Source organism: Homalodisca vitripennis, chromosome 1 (assembly GCF_021130785.1).
Source record: "Homalodisca vitripennis isolate AUS2020 chromosome 1, UT_GWSS_2.1, whole genome shotgun sequence".
Lineage (NCBI taxonomy): Eukaryota > Metazoa > Arthropoda > Insecta > Hemiptera > Cicadellidae > Homalodisca > Homalodisca vitripennis.
This window is the reverse complement of record NC_060207.1, coordinates 195,087,391-195,111,400: the sequence shown is the minus strand read 5'-3', so window position 1 is coordinate 195,111,400 and position 24,010 is coordinate 195,087,391. Positions and strand designations below refer to the sequence as shown.

Below are 24,010 nucleotides of genomic sequence, written 5' to 3'. Positions count from 1 at the left end.
ATTACAAACAAAACAAATTTTCAAATATATAAACATTTACTTATAGGCTAGAACAGCCATACTAAATGATTAAGCGTGATAACAATTACTTGTAACTATAATTCGCTGGATTTTAATCATTCTATTATAATATTATAATAATTTACATTTTGCTATTAAATATTAATTGTAAGGTAGGCATAATAATAATTATATAATTTACAAATAATAACAATACATTATTTCCCAAATAACAATAATTAAATTCTAATCAGTTCACGCTACTATAAAGGCAATAATTAAATAATAAAATTGAAATCATGGATGTTGCCACCCAAATTTGCACGCAACACAAAACACGAGGTAACAAAAATTTGCAAAGTCTGTACCGTCTCGCTTACACTAAATAAAAACAAGGTGTGTACACGGAATAAATAATTTCCGTTCGCCGAACGGATCAGTTAGAAAGCACAAGAGCGAAAGATAAAAAAACTAAACTAGCATAGTAAATAAATTAACAAATTTTAGAACGTACGAAAGACAGGAACGAACACTTTGCGACACGAACACGTACACGAGGAACACAAGTTACAAAATAAATATATATAAATTACTTATAACTAATCTACGATAATATATGTCTGGGTGGGAGAGAAAAACCGCCAACTAAATAAGTTAAGAGCGAGAAAAAGACAATTACCTGCCGAAAGTCGGTGAATTAGCCAGCCATGGAGAAACGGGAAGAACAGAGAACAGCCAGAACACAGTAAGCTTCTCCGAACGTGTCTGACCGCTCCGAACAGTAGCCAGAGCCAGTGCCGGTGCCGGTGAACAGCTGGTCGGTAAACTAGTCAAGGTCAACCAGCTGACCTCAACCAGGCAGAAAATCAATACTCTGACGGAGTGACTCCCCCACCGACTGACAAGAGTGGCCGAGGTGGGCAAAATAAAAGACAAAAATAAATTGTCCAAACTGAGCCCCGGCTCAAAACTCATGTGTGGGCATAATTATAATACTTTGTTTATAAAGTAAATCTTTTTCGATTATGTATTCTAATAAACAACCATATTCAAAAAATTTCAAGTGGCAGAGCTGAAATTGAAATTTCTTATAATCACTGTGTGTTTAGAATCTTTTTAATGTTTTAATTTCATTTTTGGAAATCATCGTAAGACTGGTGTTCTTGCGAAAAAATGACAGGGATCCAACAAAACCCAGTTCGTACAGACCCATAAGCCTAACCTCCTTCATGGTGAAAACTATGGAAAAAAATAATAAATAGACACATAAGGGACGTAATATTACTGGAACACCCACTTAGTCCCACACAACAAGCATACATAGAAGGAAAATCAACCACCACTGCTCTCCACAGTTTAGTGAGAGAGGTGGAGAATACCTTCGGAAAAAAGGAAGCCCTAGTCAGCGTCTTTATGGACATTGAAGGAGCTTTCGACCGAGTAGCATATCAATCCATGAAGACTGCGATGGAACGTTTTGGAGTTTCCCCAGACGTAGTCAAATGGATAGTAGCCCTCCTAAAAAGCAGACAGGTGAAAGCCAAGTACGGGGACGAATCGGCTGCGATCACGGCCCAAAGAGGCTGCCCCCAGGGGGGAGTCTTATCTCCTCTTCTGTGGGCGATGCTAGTGGATGATCTCCTAAGAAAAGCAGAGAAGAGGGGAATAAGGCTACTATGTTATGCGGACGACCTAGTGCTTATGATTAAAGGGAAAAACATAGGCAGGCTGGAACGCCTAATACAAACAGAACTGAACTTCATAAGCAACTGGTGTCATGGGGAAGGTCTGCGGATCAACCCATCAAAAACTAATATGATTACCTTTACCAGGAAAAGGAAATTCCAGCTAGCAAAACCGGTCCTGGAGGGAATCAGCATTAACCAAACAAAAGAAGTGAAGTATCTGGGTTTAATCCTGGATGAGAAGCTCACTTGGAACTCCCGTATTAGAAACAAGACATCCAAAGCAATAATGGCCCTTGGGGCCTGTAAGAGACTCTTTGGATTTAAATGGGGACTTAAACCCAAAATGATATATTGGATTTACGAAACCATAGTAAAACCAATGGTCACATATGCTGCTCTAGTGTGGTGGCCGAAGGTCGAACAAACAACAGCTGCAAGAAGGCTACAGAGTCTTCAGAGGTTAGCTTGCTTAAGCATCACGGGAGCAATGAGCTCCTGCCCAACACTAGCAATGGAAGTGGTTCTGGGTTATACTCCTCTTGGCCAGGAAGTGATGAGAACAGCTGCGATGAGCGCAATGAAGCTACTAGGAACAAAGGTAATAAATGCTACCTCCCTAGAAGGCCACATGAAGATATTGGAAAATTTTCCTGAGGCTGAAATGCTAACCAAAGTATCTGATACTATGGTTAAGAAATACTCCTTTGAAAAACCATATACGGTCTCTATCGGAAGTAGGGAGGAATGGATTAAAAGGGAGGCCTACCCTAAAAAAGGAGTCCTGAAGTTTTACACCGATGGTTCACTCCTAGACTCTAGGGCAGGATATGGAATACATGGACCTGGAGTTGACATGGCTGTGCCCCTAGGAAGACATTCCTCAGTTTTTCAGGCGGAGGTCATGGCAATAGATTCATGTTCTAGAAGACTCACACAGTTGGGGACAAAAGGATTATCATACCTAATACTCTCTGATAGTCAGGCTGCACTGAAGGCACTGGATACCTGTTCGATTGATTCGAAAGCGGTCTGGGAATGCAGGAATGCTCTAGCAGAGCTAGCAACAAATAACAGAGTAACACTCGGTTGGGTGCCGGGTCATGAAGGAATTCATGGGAATGAAAAAGCGGACATCCTCGCCAAAAAGGGAGCAGAATCCACATTGGTGGGGCTTGAGCCAGGTTGTGGGATACACAGGCCAACGAAAAAATTTTTTTTGAAAACTTTTTTTACTTTAATAGCTGATTTTTATAGATTTTTATGTGCTGAATCCAAATCTGGCCTTAGTTTTTTTGTATCACCCATAGTTTTTCTGCAATTTGGGTTTTTATGTAGTATACATTTTTATGTAGTTTCTTATGTAGTATAAATACGGTATATGGTGAAATTAATGAAACACTATGTTACATCATAATTATGAATATATTAATACAATAGGTTACTTGAAAGAGTTATACATGTGGTATAATACAGGTTCCATTAGTCATCTGGGATTGGTTTGTATTTTCTTTCCCTCTTTTCTTTGAAACTTCTTGTGTAGCTTTTTCTACGATGAGTCGCCTGCTGAACTTCTCTGTGAAGTGACCAACAGTAGTCCCCCATCATGTTAGTGTTCCAGCGGCCCTGATAGCGTTTTTCCATCAGTTTAATGTCCTGGTGAAAACGCTCTCCTTGCTCCTCACTTACATCGCCCAAGTTTTCCGGGAAGTAATCAAGATGACTGTTCAGGAAGTGAACTTTCAGGCTCATCAAACATCCTAACTTTTTAAAGTTCTTTAACATGTTAGCAACAATAGCAACATATTCTGGATCTTTTTTATTCCCCAAGAACTTGGTAACCACTTGCTTGAATGACACCCATGCTTCTTTCTCATTTGAGGTCATTGTCGATTCAAAGTTAAGGTCTAACATCATTTTTCTAATGTCTGGTCCGACAAAGACGCCTTCTTTCAGTTTAGCTTCTGAAAGGTGTGGAAACTTTAGGCAGAGATACATAAAACATGGCCCATCTTTAGGCAAAGCCTTGACAAACTGTTTCATGAGGCCTAACTTTATGTGAAGAGGTGGTAGGAGCACTTTTTTTGGATCTACGAGGTTTTTGCGAAGAATGTTCTTTTCACCTGGTTTTAAAGATTCCCTAGCAGGCCAGTTCTTTTTGCACCAATGTTGATCTCTAGCCCTACTGTCCCATTCACACAAGAAACATGGAAACTTGGTAAAACCACCTTGTTGACCAAGTAGCATACATGTTACTTTTAAATCACCACATATCATCCAACCATGATCACAATAGCCTATTTTATTCAGCACTATTTCTAGGTTTTCGTAGCTTTCTTTCATGTGTACAGAATGACCAACAGGTATAGATGCGTACTGGTTTCCATTGTGTAATAAAACAGCCTTTAAACTTCTTTTGGATGAGTCAATGAACAGCCTCCAGTCTTCCTTTTTGTACTCAACACCAAATTCATTCATCAGACCTGGAATGTCTGTACAGTACACCAAATCACCATCTTGTTCAAAAAACTTTGAAAATTGTTGCTCTCTCTTTCTATACACATAAATGCTGGTTCCAGCACACAACAAGTTCTTTTCTTTTAGTCTAGAGTAATGTTGTCTTTTAGTCTAGAAGGATATACCCTTATATATCCTTCTCCAACATTAAAGCTCTGGTTAAAGATTGGGAAAAGAGGACAAGATACAAGAATTGGAGCAGAGCCTCGGGTTTAAGAATATCCAAAATGTTTATCTCTCTTTATGCAAAAGGGTGGATAGCTCTCCTAGACCAGAATAAGGAGGATATAAGACTGATATTAGGAATGTTGACAGGACATGGCCCTCTGAGGAAGCACCTCTTGAAGGTAGGCCTTAGTCGGAGCAGCGAATGTAGACTCTGTGGAGAAGAGGAGGAGTCAGCAGAGCACATTTGGTTGGATTGTCCTGCCATCATAGAGACTAGGAAAAGATACTTGGGAGCATACCTCCTCAGCCCCAAGGACATCAGAGAACAGGAGCCCTTAAATCTGATTGGTTTTTGCAAAAGCCTCGGTTTTTGAGGGCACAAATTAAAGTAAGGGAGGCGCAAAGGTCCTTTTAGGACTAAGTGCGGGGACAAAGTGTCCTCTTCCCTCAGAAGGAAAAAAAAAGAAGTTTAATACTTGAGATGGGGTGAAAAATGTTAATTATACAATGATATACACTAACTTTTAAAAGGCAAGGAACCTTATAAAACGATTTAAATTGTAAGTCAGCAAGAAAAGGAAATCTATCACAGCCTGTTGATTATATCAAAATGGATTATCTAATGTTGTAGAATATTTAATATACTGCGTTGTTAACTCTATCTATCTGAAGAGAAGGCTGTCACTCTCTCCTTTGTTTAGGAAGACCTGTAGGTGTAATGTATGTTAATAGGTCATGAACTTGTAAGGAATCTTTTTCTACAACTATATTTAGAGCTATTTGCTAACCAAAAGTGGGAAATTTGCCAGTAAATGAAACAGCATCTTGGATTTTATAACTATTATAACATACAAATATGATGATACTGAATGACCAATATCGTACTTTGTTACAAAATGAAAGTTAAGTAAAACTGCTTTATAAGGGGTCACTGTCTTGTATTAAAAACCTGTTACTTTACGTTTTGTGCTAATATGATCATTACTGTTGGTAAATTTAATAACATTATTATGGTAATGAGAAAGATTTGCCATATGAATATATAAATATACTCAAATAATATTAATAGCAGCAAACAAAACAGGGTTTTCAGTAAACAATTGAACAAGCAAAAATAATTGGAGGTCATTTACTATACTCTAAACTACTTGTGCTTATATACTACTATTATTACTGCTATCAGATCATATAGTAGGAAGTTAAAACATTATATACAAGAAAATGAAACTGTAAATAATACAGTTACATTGTATAGAAGAATATTTGTTGAAAAAATGTCATCGGTTTCAAGATTGTCTAATCAAGATTAAATTATACCAAAATATTTTGTCAGTACAAAAACAATCTTTTTACAATTATCTTTTTACTATAGATGTGGTTTGTTTTCTTAACAGTTTTTGAGGAGATAATGGTTCATGGGGTAAAGAATAAAAAATAAAGAGTTTAAAGTCTATTTTCAAAGTTGATAACAAAGTTTTATTATTACACACACTCACTTTGAGGTTCTCTCCCTAGTTTATTAGAAACATGAGGTCATAGTGTTTGTTATTCACCACATAGTGTCAATTTCAAAATAATCATTATATGTTCTACTAAAAACTTAGTCTGGTTTTCCATTAACAAAAATATAGAGCATACATGAGGAGCATCTTGTAATCAGGTGAGAAAAATTCAAAAATAAAGGTATGAGCTATGTACAGTGTGTATGAAAAGATAACTGGAGAAAATTACACATTTGTTAAAAAAAATAATAATTTCCGTTTACAATACATTGCTTAATTTAAAACACCTGACTTGTTCTTGAATTATTTTTCTCAAAAAATTGAAATTCCTTCAATTACAAATTATTAAAAAATATCATTTCCTAATATAGGAGATATATACAACATTTTAAACTTTGTATATTTGTATTTATATTGTAAAAATTTTAAATTTTCACCTTCAGCCGATTTTGTTTAGGCCAGGTCACAAAATCACCTAAAATTCCTTCTTCTCAATTCATGATTGAGTGATCAAAAAATAGATTTTATATTTGTACCTCTGTAGTGATGTTAGCTTAAAAGATACTGATTCTGAAATGTTAATAATTAACTAAACTAATAAACCTGAACCATTATGATCGTAAAAAAAATCAGTAAAGTAAATCGAAAGAGACTGAGAAGGTGAACCCTAGAAAGCTCAACTTGTGCTTGGAGTTAATCCAGTCTCGCACAAAGGGGAGAATTAGACGAGGATTCTCACCATCCAGATTGCACAAATTGGATTGGGAAGAAGCCAGCCCGTAATTTTGTCACTGATTTCACAGCGGGTAGTATCTTAGCACTTTGCTCTCTCGTTTTAAGTATTGTATCGGTGTATTTTGGTATCGAAAAATATCTAAAATGGGGGAAAAAGCATTTATTTTAATCTATTTCAAGTGATATATACAAATTTTATATGTTCTATTTGGAATTGGAATTGTTAAGAATGGTGAATTCTATCATATGTTTTTGTAATTAAAGAAAGATAGGAAAAGTTGTCTCAAAAAGAAAGTCTCAAGTTGTTGGATCATTTTAAAATTATTGTGGTATACAATTATTTTAATATTGAATTTGGTGATCAGCACTCTCCCCCCTACTGTTTTCCCTCTGTATCCAAATACACCTACAGCAGTGGCTTTGGTTATTCTTTCTTTTGTTTTGCAATCTTTCTTTGTAAGACTTCAAAAGGTGATGTAATATTTACCTTTCAGACCTATTCTAATTAAATAAAAGTTATCTATAGAAATTTCAAATTTTCATATAATTTTAAGTGCTTGTTCCAAATGTTATTTTCTAAGGGACACAGTAGTAAGATACATCAAATTACTTGTTCCAAATTACTTAAAAAGTAAAGATGTAGGATAGAAAGAAGTAGTGTAAAGTTGAGGAGGAAGACGTCAGAGCTCTGATCTGGATTTTCTCTGACGTGCCTTTATCGTACAAAGTGAATTGGATCTGGATCTGTAGTGTTGTTTGCTATTTATTTCAATGTGCAATCTTACAAGTTACTTACTTATTTCCTAATGACTTGTAAATCACTGTTTTTTTGTGGAGAAGTACCTTTTTGTCCAAGCCAATGTTGCTAACATAAATTAAGAAACTTGAAGTGACGTATAATATCAATGCATGGTGTATGGTTCTCTAAGGAATTATGACTATGTACGTGAGACCCACTTCCTAACACTGGTGACGCCTAATGAAGCAATGAATGCTATTTCAGTGGTTAAAAACAAAATATCAACTGGATGAAATTCTAATGTTTTTGGTAAAACCAATTTCACATGTATTAGCTCCACAACTTGCTTATATTTTTAATTATTCTTTTTCTATGGGTAATTTCCCAAATTTATTGAATACTCTGATATTAAACATCTGAAGAAATAAAATGGTTGTCACTTAAAAAATGTTGGTCATATCTCTATATAATCAATTTTTGCAATTTGACTTGAAATATTAATTCTCAGTTGGCTATTACCTTTTCTTAAAAAGAACAATGTCTTTCGAGAAGATTTTTTTTACAGTACACACAACTCTAAAAATTTACAGAATGAGTATACAACAATATTGAAAATATGCCATCTGCGGCCAATTTAGTGACTGGGAGTATGAATAGAGATATATTTCTAAACAAAGTATATGATATGGGGTTAGAGGTGTTGTCCTTAGTCTTTTTGAATCCTAATTTAAATGAAGATTCCAAAGATTAAAAATACAGTAGAAGAGTTTGGTAACACATCTTACTGTGGCTGGAGAATAAGTGAGATTGGACGCCCTTAAGGCTCTATTCCTTATCTTTGTGGCTGGTCTTCCCTCCAGTGTCAACACAACAAACTGTGACTTACTGTATGCCAATATACAGGTGACACATCTGCTATTATGCTGGTGTGTTATATTTGACAAATCATATGCTCAGTGCAATTCAATTCTGCTCATTTGTATAATTGATTGTGTAATTAAAATAATAACATGTATGTATGTAAACCATCTACAACAAGTACTAATTAATATTTTACTTTTTACAGTCGTTGGATAGTACCCGGCGTATGCTGGCGCTATGTGAGGAGGTAAGCACAACCAATATTTTTTCTCAATTTATTATATCTAAGTACTTACGTCAGTTACTGATATACAATTTAAATATGAGTATTTGTAACGATGTGATATGGAAAACAATTATTTACTAAATGACTCAAATACTTCAAGGTGTGTTACACAGTACTCCTTATAAAACTGCTTTTTAATCGTAATTTAAAATAATTTCATATAATTTCCACTTTGACATGCAAATCTGTGAGATAATACTTCAATTACTAGTTTCCTGATAACCTCCTCTACTGTAGTTCCAGTGTTAATGAGGAATAAGAAGCAATTTATCTTATTATTATGAGTAGGATTATGCACATATTTATTTTTGTCCATTACAATACTGTTAAAAATAATAATGAGACTAGGGTAATTTACATTAACCAGATTATTGTCGTATTAGAATAAATTGGACGGTATAAAAGAATAAAGCCTTAAATCATTTAACTCCTAAATTAATATATTTAAAATATTAATAAAACAGTATTCCCTATTTCACAATGCAGTAACAGCTATCTTCTTAATAACTCCATCAAAGTTTTTTAATACATACACCAGTAATAAGACAAGGAAACTTGTTAGTGACTGATTTAAATATTAAAATTAGGATACTTTTATGAAGAGAATTAAAATTCTGTAAATTTTAATGCAAATAAATTTATATTTTTAGTACTGAAAATTAAGCATTTTTTGTGTGACAAATGTGTTTGATAAAAATCATCTAATCAACAAAAAAAAAATGTTTTTGTGTATTCTAATTTATTATGCTTAGGTAATATTATAATTTAGTAGTCAGATTCAAAAGAAGTCTAATATTGGTTTATATTACATAGTGTTAAACTGTAAACACTGGAAACTTCTACGTATAATGTTGATTGATTTATATTTGTATAATCAAGAAGAGTTTTCCAAATATTTTATTGGGTCTCATTTATTAATTTTTTGTATTTTGTGTTATAGCATTATAATATGTAAGTGTTCGAAGACAATTGGCAAATTAGAGTGCACTATGCCAATTAACATTTTTAGATAAAAAACCATAATTTTGTATTTAGTTGCATAAAGATTTTCTAAACATAATTTAGAATCATAAGCTGTCCTTATTATACTTTTAAGTCACTTTCCTTAAGACCTCTTTCTAAATCTATATTTTTTTTATGATTTATTTATTACTTTTCGTGTAATGTACTTATTAAATTATGATGTGCAACGCTTTTATTAAAATACCAATTTATATTCATACTGTACAAATTTTACAATATTAGCAACGTAATAAAAAATAATGGTACATTAATGGTTTTAGAAATACATAACATTTTGCTGTGTTTGTATGACAGATTTTAATACCATTAAGAATCCTACTAAAACTTTACACTCAAGTCCTAATTTGTATGACTGGACATATTCAAATAAAATAATATGTGAACAGTATGTTAGTTGAATAAAGAAACTGGCAAAGAATATATATGAAGTAATTTTGCAATCTCAGACAAGACAGTAACATCCCCACCAACCTCAGCTATTGCCTGAACCAACTCTAGTGAATCTGTTTTGATTTTTACTCCATCAGAACAATGTTAATTTGTTAACACATTTCCGTCCTTAATTTTGGTTGTAGAATGAAGGAATATGTTGGAAGGAGAGCGTCCAAGTGCTGTTTACACACTTTTGTATTAATAATGTATTATAAAAAATATAAGATTTTTCTGGATAATCAGAAAAAATATTTTTAATAACTCAAAACATTAAGATACATATTAATAATGACATCTCTAAAATAAGACATCTACAATAAATCTACAAAAATATGGCCGTAAAGTATTTGACGTTTAACATTGTTCTTATGGGTGCTGAAGCAAGAGGGCCACCAGTACAGCTGAGTCTTAAGTATGTTATTTTTAAAATAGTTCCTTTTACTCCATTAATCAAACTGGTTATAATATATTTTTGAATTAAATGTTATTCATTCTTGCAGTAGTGAATAAAAGAAAGTTTTTTTCAACATGACACTTACATTTGTAAAGGGTTAAAATTGGGAATTCCCTATCCTTCCCCTCAGGTGCATTCTGTATTCAATTCTCCATTTATACATTTTAATTCTTAGTTGTGTAATTTTTTAATAAAATACATTTGACGAACACAAACCTAGTTTTAGTTTAAATATGTAATGATTTTTTAAATCTGTTTTTATCAGTGTGTTTATTTAAATAAGAACAATGTGGAAACCTAAACTCTTAATATCATCCTTAAATGACTGGTTTAAATTGTAATAAAATAAAGTGAAATATTCTCAAATTCAATTTGAATTTTTCCAGTTAATGCAACGTGAATAATAATTATTATACTGGTAAATAATTGTTTTCCTCGTAATAACAAGTGTGTTTGTTAAATGATAATTTCCTAAACTGAACTGCTCTGACTGACCTGTTTCACTATGGTGTTTGATGTGCCTTACTCTGTCCTGTATCGTGAATGATGCCCTCACCCATTCTCTCGCCCAGCTCTACCATTACGTTAGTGTTGAATGTGTCTGCCGCCTCGTACAGCGACTCGACCTCTCACCTCTCTTGTTCATGTTCTCTGCTTGTTTCCAGGTGTTCGGCTGACCGACCTCTCGTGTTGCATGGATTGTTGGAGGGAATTTTCACTGTTATCTGTTGTATTTTGAGATTTCAGAGAGACGCTTGGCCTCGTTTTATGTTTTATCATTTGAACATGACAAAATGGAACCGTTTCTCAATCGTTGGTGTGAACTTCTTACTTATTGATTGAGAAATGTTTTTGCTTTAATTTTTCCAACAACTGAATGTTGTGAATGAATTTCATCTACTGGAATGTATAATAAATCAGAATCTGGCAATCTTGTGTGATGTAATATATGAAACGATAAAAATAACTACATGCAGGTAACAGTGTAAATAAAACAATATAAATTGTAAAATGTATAATGGAGGAAAAGTTAGGTTAGGTTATTTATGTTTGTTTCAGATATAAATATTATGCTGTAATAATTTATTAAGCCTTACAAAAAGAAATTATCCAGTTTTTTTATTGGAAATTTATTTTTTTACAAATTTTTTCATTTAGTTCAGTGAAAATTGGTACAAATTGAGACAAATACATAAGAAGTAATTACATGGTAAACCACAGAGCCAATTTGTAAGAAGTTCATTAGGGAGTCAGCTTTTGAAGAGACTTGAGTGGCTGCAACTCTACCAAATTATCATACAAGATCTCTTCTCTTTGAAGAAATTTATTGTTTAAAAATAATATTTTTTAAAGTAAAAAACTCTTGACCTTTTAAAATGGGTTATTATTACGAATTTACTGTAAATTTTGTTGATTTGAATTTATTCAACCTTTATGCTACAACATATTAAATACAAAAATCTTACATAATCCAAAGCTACCATACTTTTATTTGCGTTGTATTAGACAAGATCTACTTATCATTTGTTGAATGAGACCTGGCAGACTTCTTTGTAATTTTTTCTAATCTATTTCTTTTTACCATGTTTATTCTTGTATAGGGTTTAGTTAAGAAGATCAATTTATGAGGCGTGTTTTTTAAGTAAGGTCCATTTTGTTGTAGACACTAGTCAGTCGTTCACTTGCATACCGCATCGAGCGTGTGCGTCATGTACCGGAATGCCTAGGGAACAACTGTGTTCAGTTTTAGCTCTGTAGCTAACTTGTACGGTTCTGTTCTGTGCTTTCAAAATGTATAAGACTATCAACTCGCCCGCCGCATATGATGTTTGCTCAGTGATACGGTTTTTGTCAGCATGGAAATTACAATTATAGTGTAACTTTTCTCATGAAAAGTAATCAAACTGATCAGTGAAGGAAGGTAAACTAAGTTCAGTAGTTCTTTTATATACTATAAATTAAGTCCTACCAAACCGTTATCTCTTTCAACATGCTGAATAACAAGTGGAACTTGTCCATCCAACTTTATAGTATTGGTCTTAAGTCAAATAAAGATTTATATCTTGATATTTTTTTAATTGTACATCTTTTTCCTTTACTTTTTAATTCATATTAAACACTCTTGCTACACTCTGGTCACAGACACTTCTTGAGCTCCAAAGGCCTCCAGTCTCTAAGAAGAATGGTATATGTATTCACCCAGTCCCTTTGAGCTTCTGATCTCTCTATGATCTCTGTCTTTTGGAAAACTGGTTTGAAATACCTGCATTGGTTTCAGACCACTAGGTGCCTCAGCCTCTAGCACTATCGGATCTCTTATAATATCCAATCCATGTATATGTATTAAGATTCTGGGACAATTGCTTCTGGAACTTTCTTAATTTATTTGATCTTCTGGTGAACCTCTAGCCTAATCTCTTAAAACTTTAAATCTCCTTACATTGGAGCATTTGGCCTACACACACTTGCCTCTTGAGTTTTAGAGACTGAATCCAAGTACCCCTAGCCTGTGCTTTGACCTATCATCTTGAAGCTTCTGGTCACTAAAAGTCTGGGACTAACTAGTTTCTAAAAATTCTAACAATCACTATCCAGAAGGTGCTTGCCCTAATCATATCTCTAAAACATTCTGCGTGGTATTCTAAACCAAGCTCTTAGACTAAATTACTTCTGGATGCCTCTCAGTTAATAGACTTGATTTTGGAACAATCCAGTCTCTGGAAATTCCTCAATTCTTAAAGTTTCCAGAATCTGGAGCTTCTGGCCACTGGAAACTCCCATCCCTTCGAAGATTTCTACTCCTTTAAGCTTTTTATGGCACCTTCCAATATCTGTTTGCTCCCAGTTTCTATTAGCTTCTGGTCTATATAAGTTTGTGTTATTTGGGAGCTGCGGTACATTTTGGCCAATGTTTAGATTCCAATCCAGCAGGTCCTGGCCAGAAAATGTTCAACGTTTTGAAATTCCTGACCTATTTTGAAAAACAATGAATTGGGCAAGAAGATGGAGGGGACCTTGATCAATTGATTAGAATTTTACATAACCCGTCGTAAACCAATGTATTTATAAAATGATTTAATAGATTTACTTAAATTTTAAAAAATTCACTATACTGATAATTTTCCAACATTTATCATTTGTATAATATAATTATAGATATGTGTGCGGTAAAGAGTGATAACAAACTATAACATTTTTGTCCTGATAAAAAAAACAAAAAAATAAAGAGAAAATGACAAACACAGCTATCTACTTTATTTATGTTATATGATAGAAAAGCGTGCTGATGCTGTCCATTGGGAGGGGGGAGGAATGAGAAATTAAATTATGATAATTAAATATGGTCAATAACCCCAGTTTGGCCATACAGTGCCAGTTTTTATGGATTAATCATGATGTCGTGAGAAAAAGCATTGATTTAAACTTATAATTTAAATAATATAGTTAACATACATGTTTTTAATTGTATTCAGGCCTAAAATACAATATTGTTGTAAAATTTTTCAACTTGTTTTGTTATTAATTTTTTTCTAACTAATTATTTGAAATTATATACAGCAGAAATTTTTATTTTTATTTGAACATTGCAGTACTGAGTCATACGTTTTCATCAAATCAAAACAAACCTAGAGAGACATTAACATATCCACACATATCTGTACATATGGAGCAGTGTTGTTGCTTGCTGTGTACAGAAGTGCTTGGACGCTAACTGTGCATGGTTGTCTGATAAACAAACTAATGATGACACATTTCAGGTCAGAACAAACGATCACTTACATGTTGTTGGCGAGAGGGCCGTCGTCATTGTCTGTCGTTGTTTGCGTTTCGAGATGTACATTGTTGTTTGTTGTTGCATGTGCTTCTTCTGGGTGTTGCTGGCTCTGGCCTCTGTCTCTCTCTCTGTCTATATCTGTCTCTCTATCCCCCCTCTCTGTCCCCCTGGCTTCTCTCTATGTACTGGCTGCAGTGACCCTATGTGTGTTGTACAAGTCAAAGCATCTCCTTGCAAACTTCTATCTCCATGACAGCAGTTAATGTGAATGAATTAATGAAAATTATAAATTAAGACCCAAGAGTATAAAGATTATTTAATAACATGTTGCTAGTTATATTAAATGTTCAGGTTTAGGTTTAAGGTAGTTTCGTTAGTGGTACATGGACTATTCAACAGGAAGGAAAGGAATGTAAATATTATCTATCAGAATAAAAATAATAGGTTGAAATCAATGCTTAAATAGTATTCTCTACCAGTTATTGATAGCATATTTCTTGACATAGGTACTAAGAAGGGGGATTTCTACTGTAAAATTTTTTTTCCAAACTATATTAGTTGGCATACTCAATTACCTTTCTGTTCCTAATAAAATAAACAAAAAGTACAGCAAAATTTTGTGTTTTAAAAGATTCCATACCTTTCAAACATCTCATCTGAATTATAAATTCCTTATTTTTATCACGTTGGTTAATATGAGAAATATAATTATCTAAATATGTACTAAAATTACTAATGTGTGGTCTCTACTTGAAGAGAATCTGCAGTTCATAAAAAAAATGTTGACGAATAAATATTCCTGCATTAGGTCGGTCATTGAAATTTGCCTATTTTTCATGCATTTTTAAATTGTCCATATACAGCATATATAGTAGTAATAAAAGTTTGTGAGTATTGTTCTGATTTAATGCTTGAACAAACACTGAAATAGAGATGAAAGCAATAATAAAGCCGATAAACACATGTGTTTAAACAGAACGGTTTTTTAACTTTTGTTTGTGTTGGATTTTAGATGGAAATTTAACAAATAATTGGAAAGTGATCTGTCTATGTGATTCTGTAGAGCACCTGTAGGATGGTTTATACTTTTCACACATATCTTCCAGTCACTTGGTGTAAGTGCATACATCATTGGTCACACGTCTCTGTGTATTATTTATTGATATGATGCATGTACATACATGATCAATTACAGGTGCTGTGTGTATAAGTCAAACATTGCAGTGCCAATTTAAACGTTTGTATGAAGATACACTGTCATCTAAAACCATCCTTTATTCTATAAACTTGTTAAAAACTGTACAGTAGCTGTAAGAGAGCAATTTTAAAAGCCTGTGATAAATTGGAGAGTTCCAGCAGGGGTGATAATTGTGGCTGTTTTCAGTTAGTATTATCATATAGAAGAACTCACACTAATTTTCAACCATATTTTATGTTTACTTTGCGTCTAGCATACTACTTAGGGGTTTTAAATTGTACTAGTTGAGTGATTTACAAGTAAGTATTTTAACGTGTTTCAAGGACAGTTTGCAGGTGTTTCAGTGAAATCCATGTGTGGGTTAAATATGATTCACTTTATATTGCTGAAACGAAAGAAAAAAATCGAGATCACCTTAGTTATTAAAAGAGAACATAGTGCGTAACAAATGAATATATGTTCAGCTGAGGATAGAGTCTTTTTGGGACTGTCTAAGAAATAATCTTCTAGCTATTTGTAAATAGAAAAATTTAATCAAACAAATTTATATTGAGCATTTTTACCAGACAAATTGTAAGAATAACGTGCCCAATTTGTCCAAAGAAATCGGTTTTCCATCACAAAAGAAAAACCAGCTTATTTCTGTAGAGTTTGAGGCCACAGAATTATAGGAGCTACAGTTCTAACATGATCCTCATCTTTCCTCTTCTTCAGATTTGGGCTTCTCAAATTAGTGGATCTGATTTTAAAATATGGTTGGCAAGTAAGGGATGTTATTTAAATGAGGTAAAATTATGTAAATTAATTTTTATTTTGTGAACCAATTCTTGTTTGTGTAACGGATATAAATAATGGAACAGAAAACAAAATGTATACAATAGTCTCAGTCAAAATCATACTGAAAAAGTAAACATGGTTTATTTCTAAATATTAAATAAATTTTATTTCTTGCAATGACTTCTCAAACCACCATTGTATTGTAGCTAAGTACCCAATAATCGAAATGGTGGTGTACCGTGGTGCAGGTCTACACATTGGCTGATATTAAAACTGCTGGAATTTTTACCAGTGTTAAAATAATTTGATTCATAGAAACTGTTAGCTATTGTGAGATATATAAGTGAAATCATAGACACTGTTTAGTGACACTACAATACAGTTCTGTTAGTTTTCGTGCATTTTCAGGATGAACTCACTGAAGAACTAAGATGTTTTATCCCACTTTCTTTGCCCCGCTCTCCTCACTTTTCATTTACAGGGTTATCTCTCAAGTGATTTTGTCTCAGATTTAGAGTTTTTAAATTAAGGAAATTTACATTGTTTTATTAATTTATAGCCTAGATTAGTGATGTGTTTTATGTATGTTTAAAGTTGTTCGTGGGTTTTCACTTATGGATCTAGGTAGACAATTTGTTCAGTGCGTTCAATAAGTTTAACCCATTAATTACCAACTTTTAGTTTTTTTAACAAAATCGATAAAACTAATGATTTTGGGGTCCAAATAATATTTCATTTTATAGTTTATAATCATTTTTTTAAATAAAAAATGAATTTTAACACAACAAAAATGGTGTCCTATAAATAGGACATTGTGTAGTGCCCATAGTGTCTTTGTATAATAACCGGTGTCCTACAAATTATGACCAGTGGTATTGTAACGTGTCATTAACGTCAATGCTAAATTTTTTAACAAAATATAATGTTATGTTCATAACTCTTAAGATATTGAAAATAATGATTACTTTAAAATTACATAAATGATTGTAAAAAAGAAAAAAAAGACCTAAAATCTAAAACCATATGCTTATATACGCTCATCTTAGAGTGGAAGAGGGCCAAAAACATTTCTTACAAAAGGTCACATTGCACATTTTTGCAAAACTTAAGAGGCTTTGAAGTACACAGTCGCATTTGGCATCGTCTTTGCTTGTCTCTAAAACGTGTAATAGATGATCTCTTCCGTCAAATCTGCTTCATCATAAGGCGCTGCTTGTTGACTACATCCTGGTATTACTGAATGTCTTCCAATGGGCTAGTATACTTTATTACTTGCCTTCAAATAAGGAACAGCTATAGCACGTCTGAAGGCTAAGAGAGGAACAGGATTGTCTGATGTAAGCTTGTTGATAATCCAGGCATTTACTAATGTCTTGTCAATAATTCTGGTAAATAATGGCCAATACCACTTTTTCCCTTTTATTTATACAATATTTAGATGCCAACCAGTCATGAAGATCCACTCCCCCCATAAAGCTACTATAAATTTTTAATACTTTTGGGGACTGGGAAAGGACTTTATTTCTTTTTCTTCCTTACTTACCTAGAAACATTGGCAGGGGTTCAACACTGGTCGAAGTTGGTTGCAACTGTTACTATAATATTGTCATTCCACCTGTCAACATAGATTCCACTATCCCAGATCATCTAGTGTAATCATAACCTCCTCTCCTAGTTTATTCATTTCCTTTTTGTCCGGTAGGGGACATTTATTTTGTTCGATTTTCCTCTTATAGTCCCACTACCCTGAATCCTAAGTCAAAGAGTTCTTCAAGCAATTCTATACTCGTAAAGAAGTTGTCAAAATATAAATCGTAGCTCAAAAGGATCATCAACCAACAAACAAAAGAGATTGAACAACTCTCCTGCCTAATCCAATATTTTCCTTCACATCCTTGATCTTTACCAGAGGGGGGGGGAGGGGGTGAGATTGGGGGGGGGGGGGGGGGGGGGGGGGGGGGGGGGGGGGGGGGGGGGGGGGGGGGGGGGGGGGGGGGGGGGGGGGGGGGTGGGGGGGGGGGGGGGGGGGGGGGGGGGGGGGGGGGGGGGGGGGGGGGGGGGGGGGGGGGGGGGGGGGGGGGGGGGGGGGGGGGGGGGGGGGGGGGGGGAGGGGGGGGGGGGGGGGGGGAGGGGGGGGGGGGGGGGGGGGGGGGGGGGGGGGGGGGGGGGGGGGGGGGGGGGGGGGTGGGGGGGGGGGGGGATATATATCAGTACAGATCAAAATTGTAACAATAACCACTTGTACCAACATAATCCCAAAACTTATATCCAAAGCGTACTGGTTTTCCTCTGATGAACTGCTTTTAAATATTTCGGACCAAAATTACTTATTAACATCTCTTCAACAGCAAGTTTAATCCTTCAAAAAACACCCAAACTTTGCAAGATTGCTGTATTTTTTCCATGAGTGCCCACTTACACCTCTATCACACTTTGTTTCATCATTGAGCATAGCATAATGCAAAATGAATAAAAGATTTTATACAGGCCCAAAAACGATTTTTTGACATTGCATTTGCCACACTGGGGACACCTAAATCCTCTGCAGTACTCCCACTAAAGTGAAACAGTTGAGTAAACAATTGTACCCGGATAACAGAAAAATGCCCAATAAACAACTTCAATTCATCAACTTAAAAGGCAAACAACTGGTTATTTTTTATTTCTAAAGCTACTTTTCATAGTTTGAGTAACATTGTCTTTGCATTATGTCTGTTGTTAGTAAGCTTTCAAATATTTCAACTGGTGATTATGCTATGAAACTTTTCTTTAATCATTGAGACACTAGGTACAGAACCATCTCGTTTAGCTGGAAAACCATACTCATGTAGAACCACTTTTTCCAAGTCCGAGGGATATGTTCTACTGACTTTCTTTTTCTTACTATCAGTGGATTTATGTGGTTTGTTAAACTTTCATTATCACAGTACTTTTCTAGAGGTTAGTGTTCTCCCCACGGGGTTTTCCTTTAGTAGGTTTGCTTTCATTTGACTTTTTACAGTCTAGATCATTATTTTGCTTCAACTCTAATTCTAAAGTACCACATACCTCAGAAAATCTCCATCCTCAGTATTATCATCATTACAACTGTTCTTCATCAGTAAGACACTCGACATGTTGTGGCGGTAAAACAACCCCAAAAAGCATTAGCACTGAGCTACATTAGCTTCACTTGTCTTCTAAATCTCCTAATAAAAGAAGTATTTCTTCAAATCGTCATGTGTGATGTACTGCCTGTGCCAATTGTTTTATGAGTTAAAATACACATTTATCAATAAAAAAACAGAGAACTAAAATGATTCATCACAGTAACGACAACGTTCAGCAAAAGTAAACTGCAGGCACTCCATTGAGACTCTTGGTTGGGGAGAGATAAGGTTGTAACTATTCTCTGGAGCAGATACTTCACGCGTAAGCCCACTGTCTATTTTACCACTGTCATATTTATAGGACAGCCTTACAAAAAACATGGCTGAGAGCTAAGTTTTAAGCTTTTTCATGAAAAGTTATACTTAATTGAAATATGACTATATAAATAAGAGATTTGTGTTGTTTAGCTCAAATAAAAATGATAGTACCATTTATTGTACATATAAATGAATCATGAAAGGGTTCGCAAGTAGTTTTTTTACTTATATAAAAGGCAGTAAATATAAGGGCTTTAAACCTAAAATATTTGACAATAAAAAGTGTTAAAAATATTATTTCAGTATATAAATTAGTAACCACAAAGGTTTTTTAACTATTATCCTAGTTTTATATATTAACAAAATAAAATATTTATCATATGACCCTAAAATATTGACAGTGGTAGGCAATGGGTTAAACAGACAAATTCAACGTTTAATTTTACAATTCTTCGGATATGTAGTATGTATATCAATACATCAAATAAAGGATAAATTCTATAACTATTTCATATTGTTTATTACACTGTAAGTATATTTTCCTGTATAAGTCACCACCATGAGTCAATCTACAATCGGTTCATCAACCATGATCATATTTTAATGTAAGATTTAAACATTTGATTCAGTACTACTCTGATTTATTATAATAATTTTATTCTGTTACTTCTCCTCCCCCATATTATAGCAATGGTCAAAGCCACAAATAGGGATTCTTTTTTACAATTGTTTTCATGTGAAAACAAAAGGTGTAGGGGGAGATGTGCATCAATCTGCAACTGTATTTCCTTTCAATATTGCAGCCACAATCAACACAGGGATATTTTTCTGCAATAGAAAAAAACTTTCGTGCAATCTAGCCAGCTGATCAGTTTTAACCCTTTGAGTGCCAACATCCGATTTTACCGGACAACAAAAGTTGGCAGAAAAGTGCCAACATCCAATTTTACCGGACGACAAAAGTTGGCCGAAAAGTGCCGACGTCCGATTTTACCGGACGTTCGGGAAAAATTCACTAAAAATTGTAACCTTTAATATTTTTAAATAATATTATATTGAAATGTTTGTGAAGAATCTTATTTTCAAAATAAATTGTTATAGTACACTTCCGATCAAACTTTAAATTATGAAACTCACAAATAAACATTTTTGGTTGCCATAGCTACCAGAAACAATGTGATAATAGTTTCTTAAAAGTTGTACTATAACTTACTCATTATTGAAGATAATAATATAAATTTTTCAAGATTTACAGACAATTGCATACACTTTCCAGTGATATGGACTAAGAAAAGGATATGAATTTTTTTGGTCATAATAATTTGGTTGAAACATGAAATTAAAAAATATTTTTGAATTTTTTTTAGGTAAGTCCATTTTTGGTATTTCTAAATTTAGTGTTATGGTAACTTTGTTATTTTATGTTAATTAAACAGAGTTTTCAGAGAAAAATAAAAAAAGAATCATGTTGATAGTTTATTAAATAATTGAACTGTGAATTTTTTTACTAAAACCTTGCAAAATGCCTGAAAAAGGGCTGGCACTTTTAGGTACACCCACTAGAAAAATACCTGGCGCTTTTCAGTATACCCACTCAATAAATACTTGGCACTCAAAGGGTTAATTTTGGTTCAATAAATAATATGCACTTAAAATTATTTTGGCCTTTATCTAAATAGTTGATGAATATAATTTTCTGAGTATTTCCCAAAAACACCCAATAATTTTCTTAGTTCACATTCTCCTCTGATACCTATTGTTTTTTTTTTTTTTTTTTTTTTGTTTTGTTTTTTTTTTTGTTTTTTTTTTCTGTGTAATAGGGATTCCATTATCATAAGTTAAAGTTGTTGCAACCCCTCTGACAAAAAAAATGTCCTTGGCACATATCACAAGATGTTTCAACTATTGAAGGAAATCACTATAAATTCGTGGTACTAAATTGGTTTGAATAATAAACACTGAGTGATTATCCAATTTGGCTAAAACATAAACATTGAGTAATTATCCAGTATGGCTAAAACATACGGCTTACAGCTCTTGAAATGATGTAATTGACTGAAAATAAGCACAATGTGTACTAATGCTGCAACTTCACATGGATATATCATAATTTATATTTGTTAGAAGATTATCAAAATATCTACAGAAAACTCGCTAACTGAAGAATATTGTATGGTTTCTTATCAGTTGTCTTTTTTTTCAAAAAATCAAAAACAAATCAAATATTCGTATAAATATTAAAAGTATGAGCAAACCTTTGAGTACAGATTTTGAAAATAGGTTTAAAACATAACCTAAACTGATTTTTTGACCATTTCGTTTGATTTAAGAACACAATAACAGTTCCAACAAACGGAAATGAGAAAATTGACTGAGATAGATTATATTGAAAAATAACAGTGTGAATGAAGTGGTCAAGTTCTTTTGAAAACTCAATAAATCTCTTTAATTATTGACATTACAGAATCTATAAACAAATTCATATTTCAGTAGAAAATATTGATTTGGACAGTAAAGACATTTTATATTGTTTGTAAAACTTATTCTCCATATTTTATATACAAACCTAACCAAAATTATTGCCACTCAGTTCTCAGAAATATGAGGTTGTAATTTATAAGTACCTCTCATAGGGATATTATAACACTAATATAGAATTATTTTATAAATATTAATTTGAATTCATTGTTTAATTTCAATTATTATAATGATTCAGTGAGATAGTTAATGTATTAATTCGATTCTTCAATGAATTTATATATTATTATTATTTGTATATTAATTTGTTTCAAAATTTTGTAGTTTTGAGCAGAGGTTTGTGTTTTAAATTTGATTGATAATTGAGAACTAATAATTCTTTAATAGTAATCAATAATAGCATTCTTTTATTCTATTAACTGAACTATAGTAGACTCATTTAAAACCGACGAGTGAAGTCAAACAATCAATAGATCCAGATCTCAAACAATCAATAGATCAGATCATGAATATTTCATCATTTTGTCATTGTTAGTATTGTCAACGTTGTTTACATTCTTATTTATTTATAACAGGCTTGAATGATGTGTTAGTTATTAATTAATTTATGTGTACTTATTCGTACATTTCATTTCAACAGAGAACAAACAACTGTGACAAATTAACTATTCATTATCTGATCTTTTGAAAGCGTGACCTTCACCTGTCAGTTTTGAATGAGTCTAGTATAGTTGTTCTTTACATTAGCTTATGCTCTTTAATCCTAGCATCGGAATAGTCGGTAAAGTCATAATTTGCACCAACCCTCTTGTCAACTGCCAGAGTTGTAATTTGTAATGCAATAAATATTGTATAAATTATGTCCTAGTTCCAATAAACGTATTTGAATCAAATTACAACTTATATTATTTTAATATGAAAGCAAATTAATTGTTGGTTATTGGATTAGCAAATTTCACATTTTCTACTGTTGCTAATTGTTACTGTTCAATGTAGCTGTTTGGTTATTATTCCACGATTCTATTTAAAAAAATGGAAAATTACTAGTCCGGTGCATTAACTAATAAGTTGAACATTTATTCAGAGGAGTCTAAAATATACAGTGCAAGTGATCTAATTAACTTAGTCTTATGATCCATGCTTCAACCAAGTAGTAAATATTTTTTAATAGCAAATTGAAACAAAAATCCAATTTTCTGTTGTGATTGAAAATGGATCATGAATTACCATCTTGGGAAATTCATGAATGTACTTTCTTAAGAGATAAAAAAGCCGGGATGGACAAAAAAAATGCTCATACTAATGATGATTTATATATTTAATTTCTTATATTTTATTTACTAATGAAATGTACATTGAAAAATAATTTGTTTTTTAACACCAAAATGGAGTATTATTTGTATTTTGGATTTTTAAATGAAAAAAACTTTGTTGTTGTTTGTGTGTAGCATTAAATAAAAAAACTGTAAAAAAAAAATAAAATTTTAATTTCTGATCATCAAACATCTACCATCATTCAAGTAAATATAATTTTACTTATTTTTTATATTACACAGCTTATTTTTTGAGTAAATTTGTGTATAATTTTAACTAATTTTACTTAGTATGAAAGTTTTTTAATCTGCAAAGCGTCAAAATCGATGCTAGCCAGTGGGTTAAAAGAGTAATTCTTAAGTGAAGAGTATGTCAACTATTCACCATATTCTGTTTATTACAGTTTGAATATTATGATAAAAGTTTATTATTGTGGTTAAGTTTTTTAAAGTTTAAATTTGATTTTGATATTTAATATCTTAAGTTTGTCTGTAGCGAATATAAGGAAATTTGTTTATTGCAAAACATCTATACATAACAGGCATTTATCACATACCATAGTAAAGTTAGTTCTAGATTTTTTCTTTTATTCTATTGTAAGTACTACTGTAGAAGAAAAATCACAAAATATAGTGAATTTACATTAATTAAACAATAAA

At 33.0% G+C, this 24,010-nt stretch overlaps 1 protein-coding gene and 1 pseudogene across 3 annotated transcripts in view; one reads left to right on the top strand and one right to left on the bottom strand.

The window, feature by feature from the left end:
• Window positions 1-24,010, bottom strand: part of LOC124354483 — a 395,581-nt pseudogene that overhangs the window by 59,221 nt on the left and 312,350 nt on the right.
• Window positions 8,417-24,010, top strand: part of LOC124352996 (synaptosomal-associated protein 25) — a 37,851-nt gene continuing 22,257 nt past the window's right edge. For all 3 annotated transcript variants that reach the window (XM_046802774.1, XM_046802775.1, XM_046802773.1), the window contains exon 1: window positions 8,417-8,454. In XM_046802774.1, coding sequence (XP_046658730.1) covers window positions 8,434-8,454 — 21 coding nt within the window. In that variant the 5' untranslated portion in view covers window positions 8,417-8,433. The remainder of the gene's footprint in view (window positions 8,455-24,010) is intronic.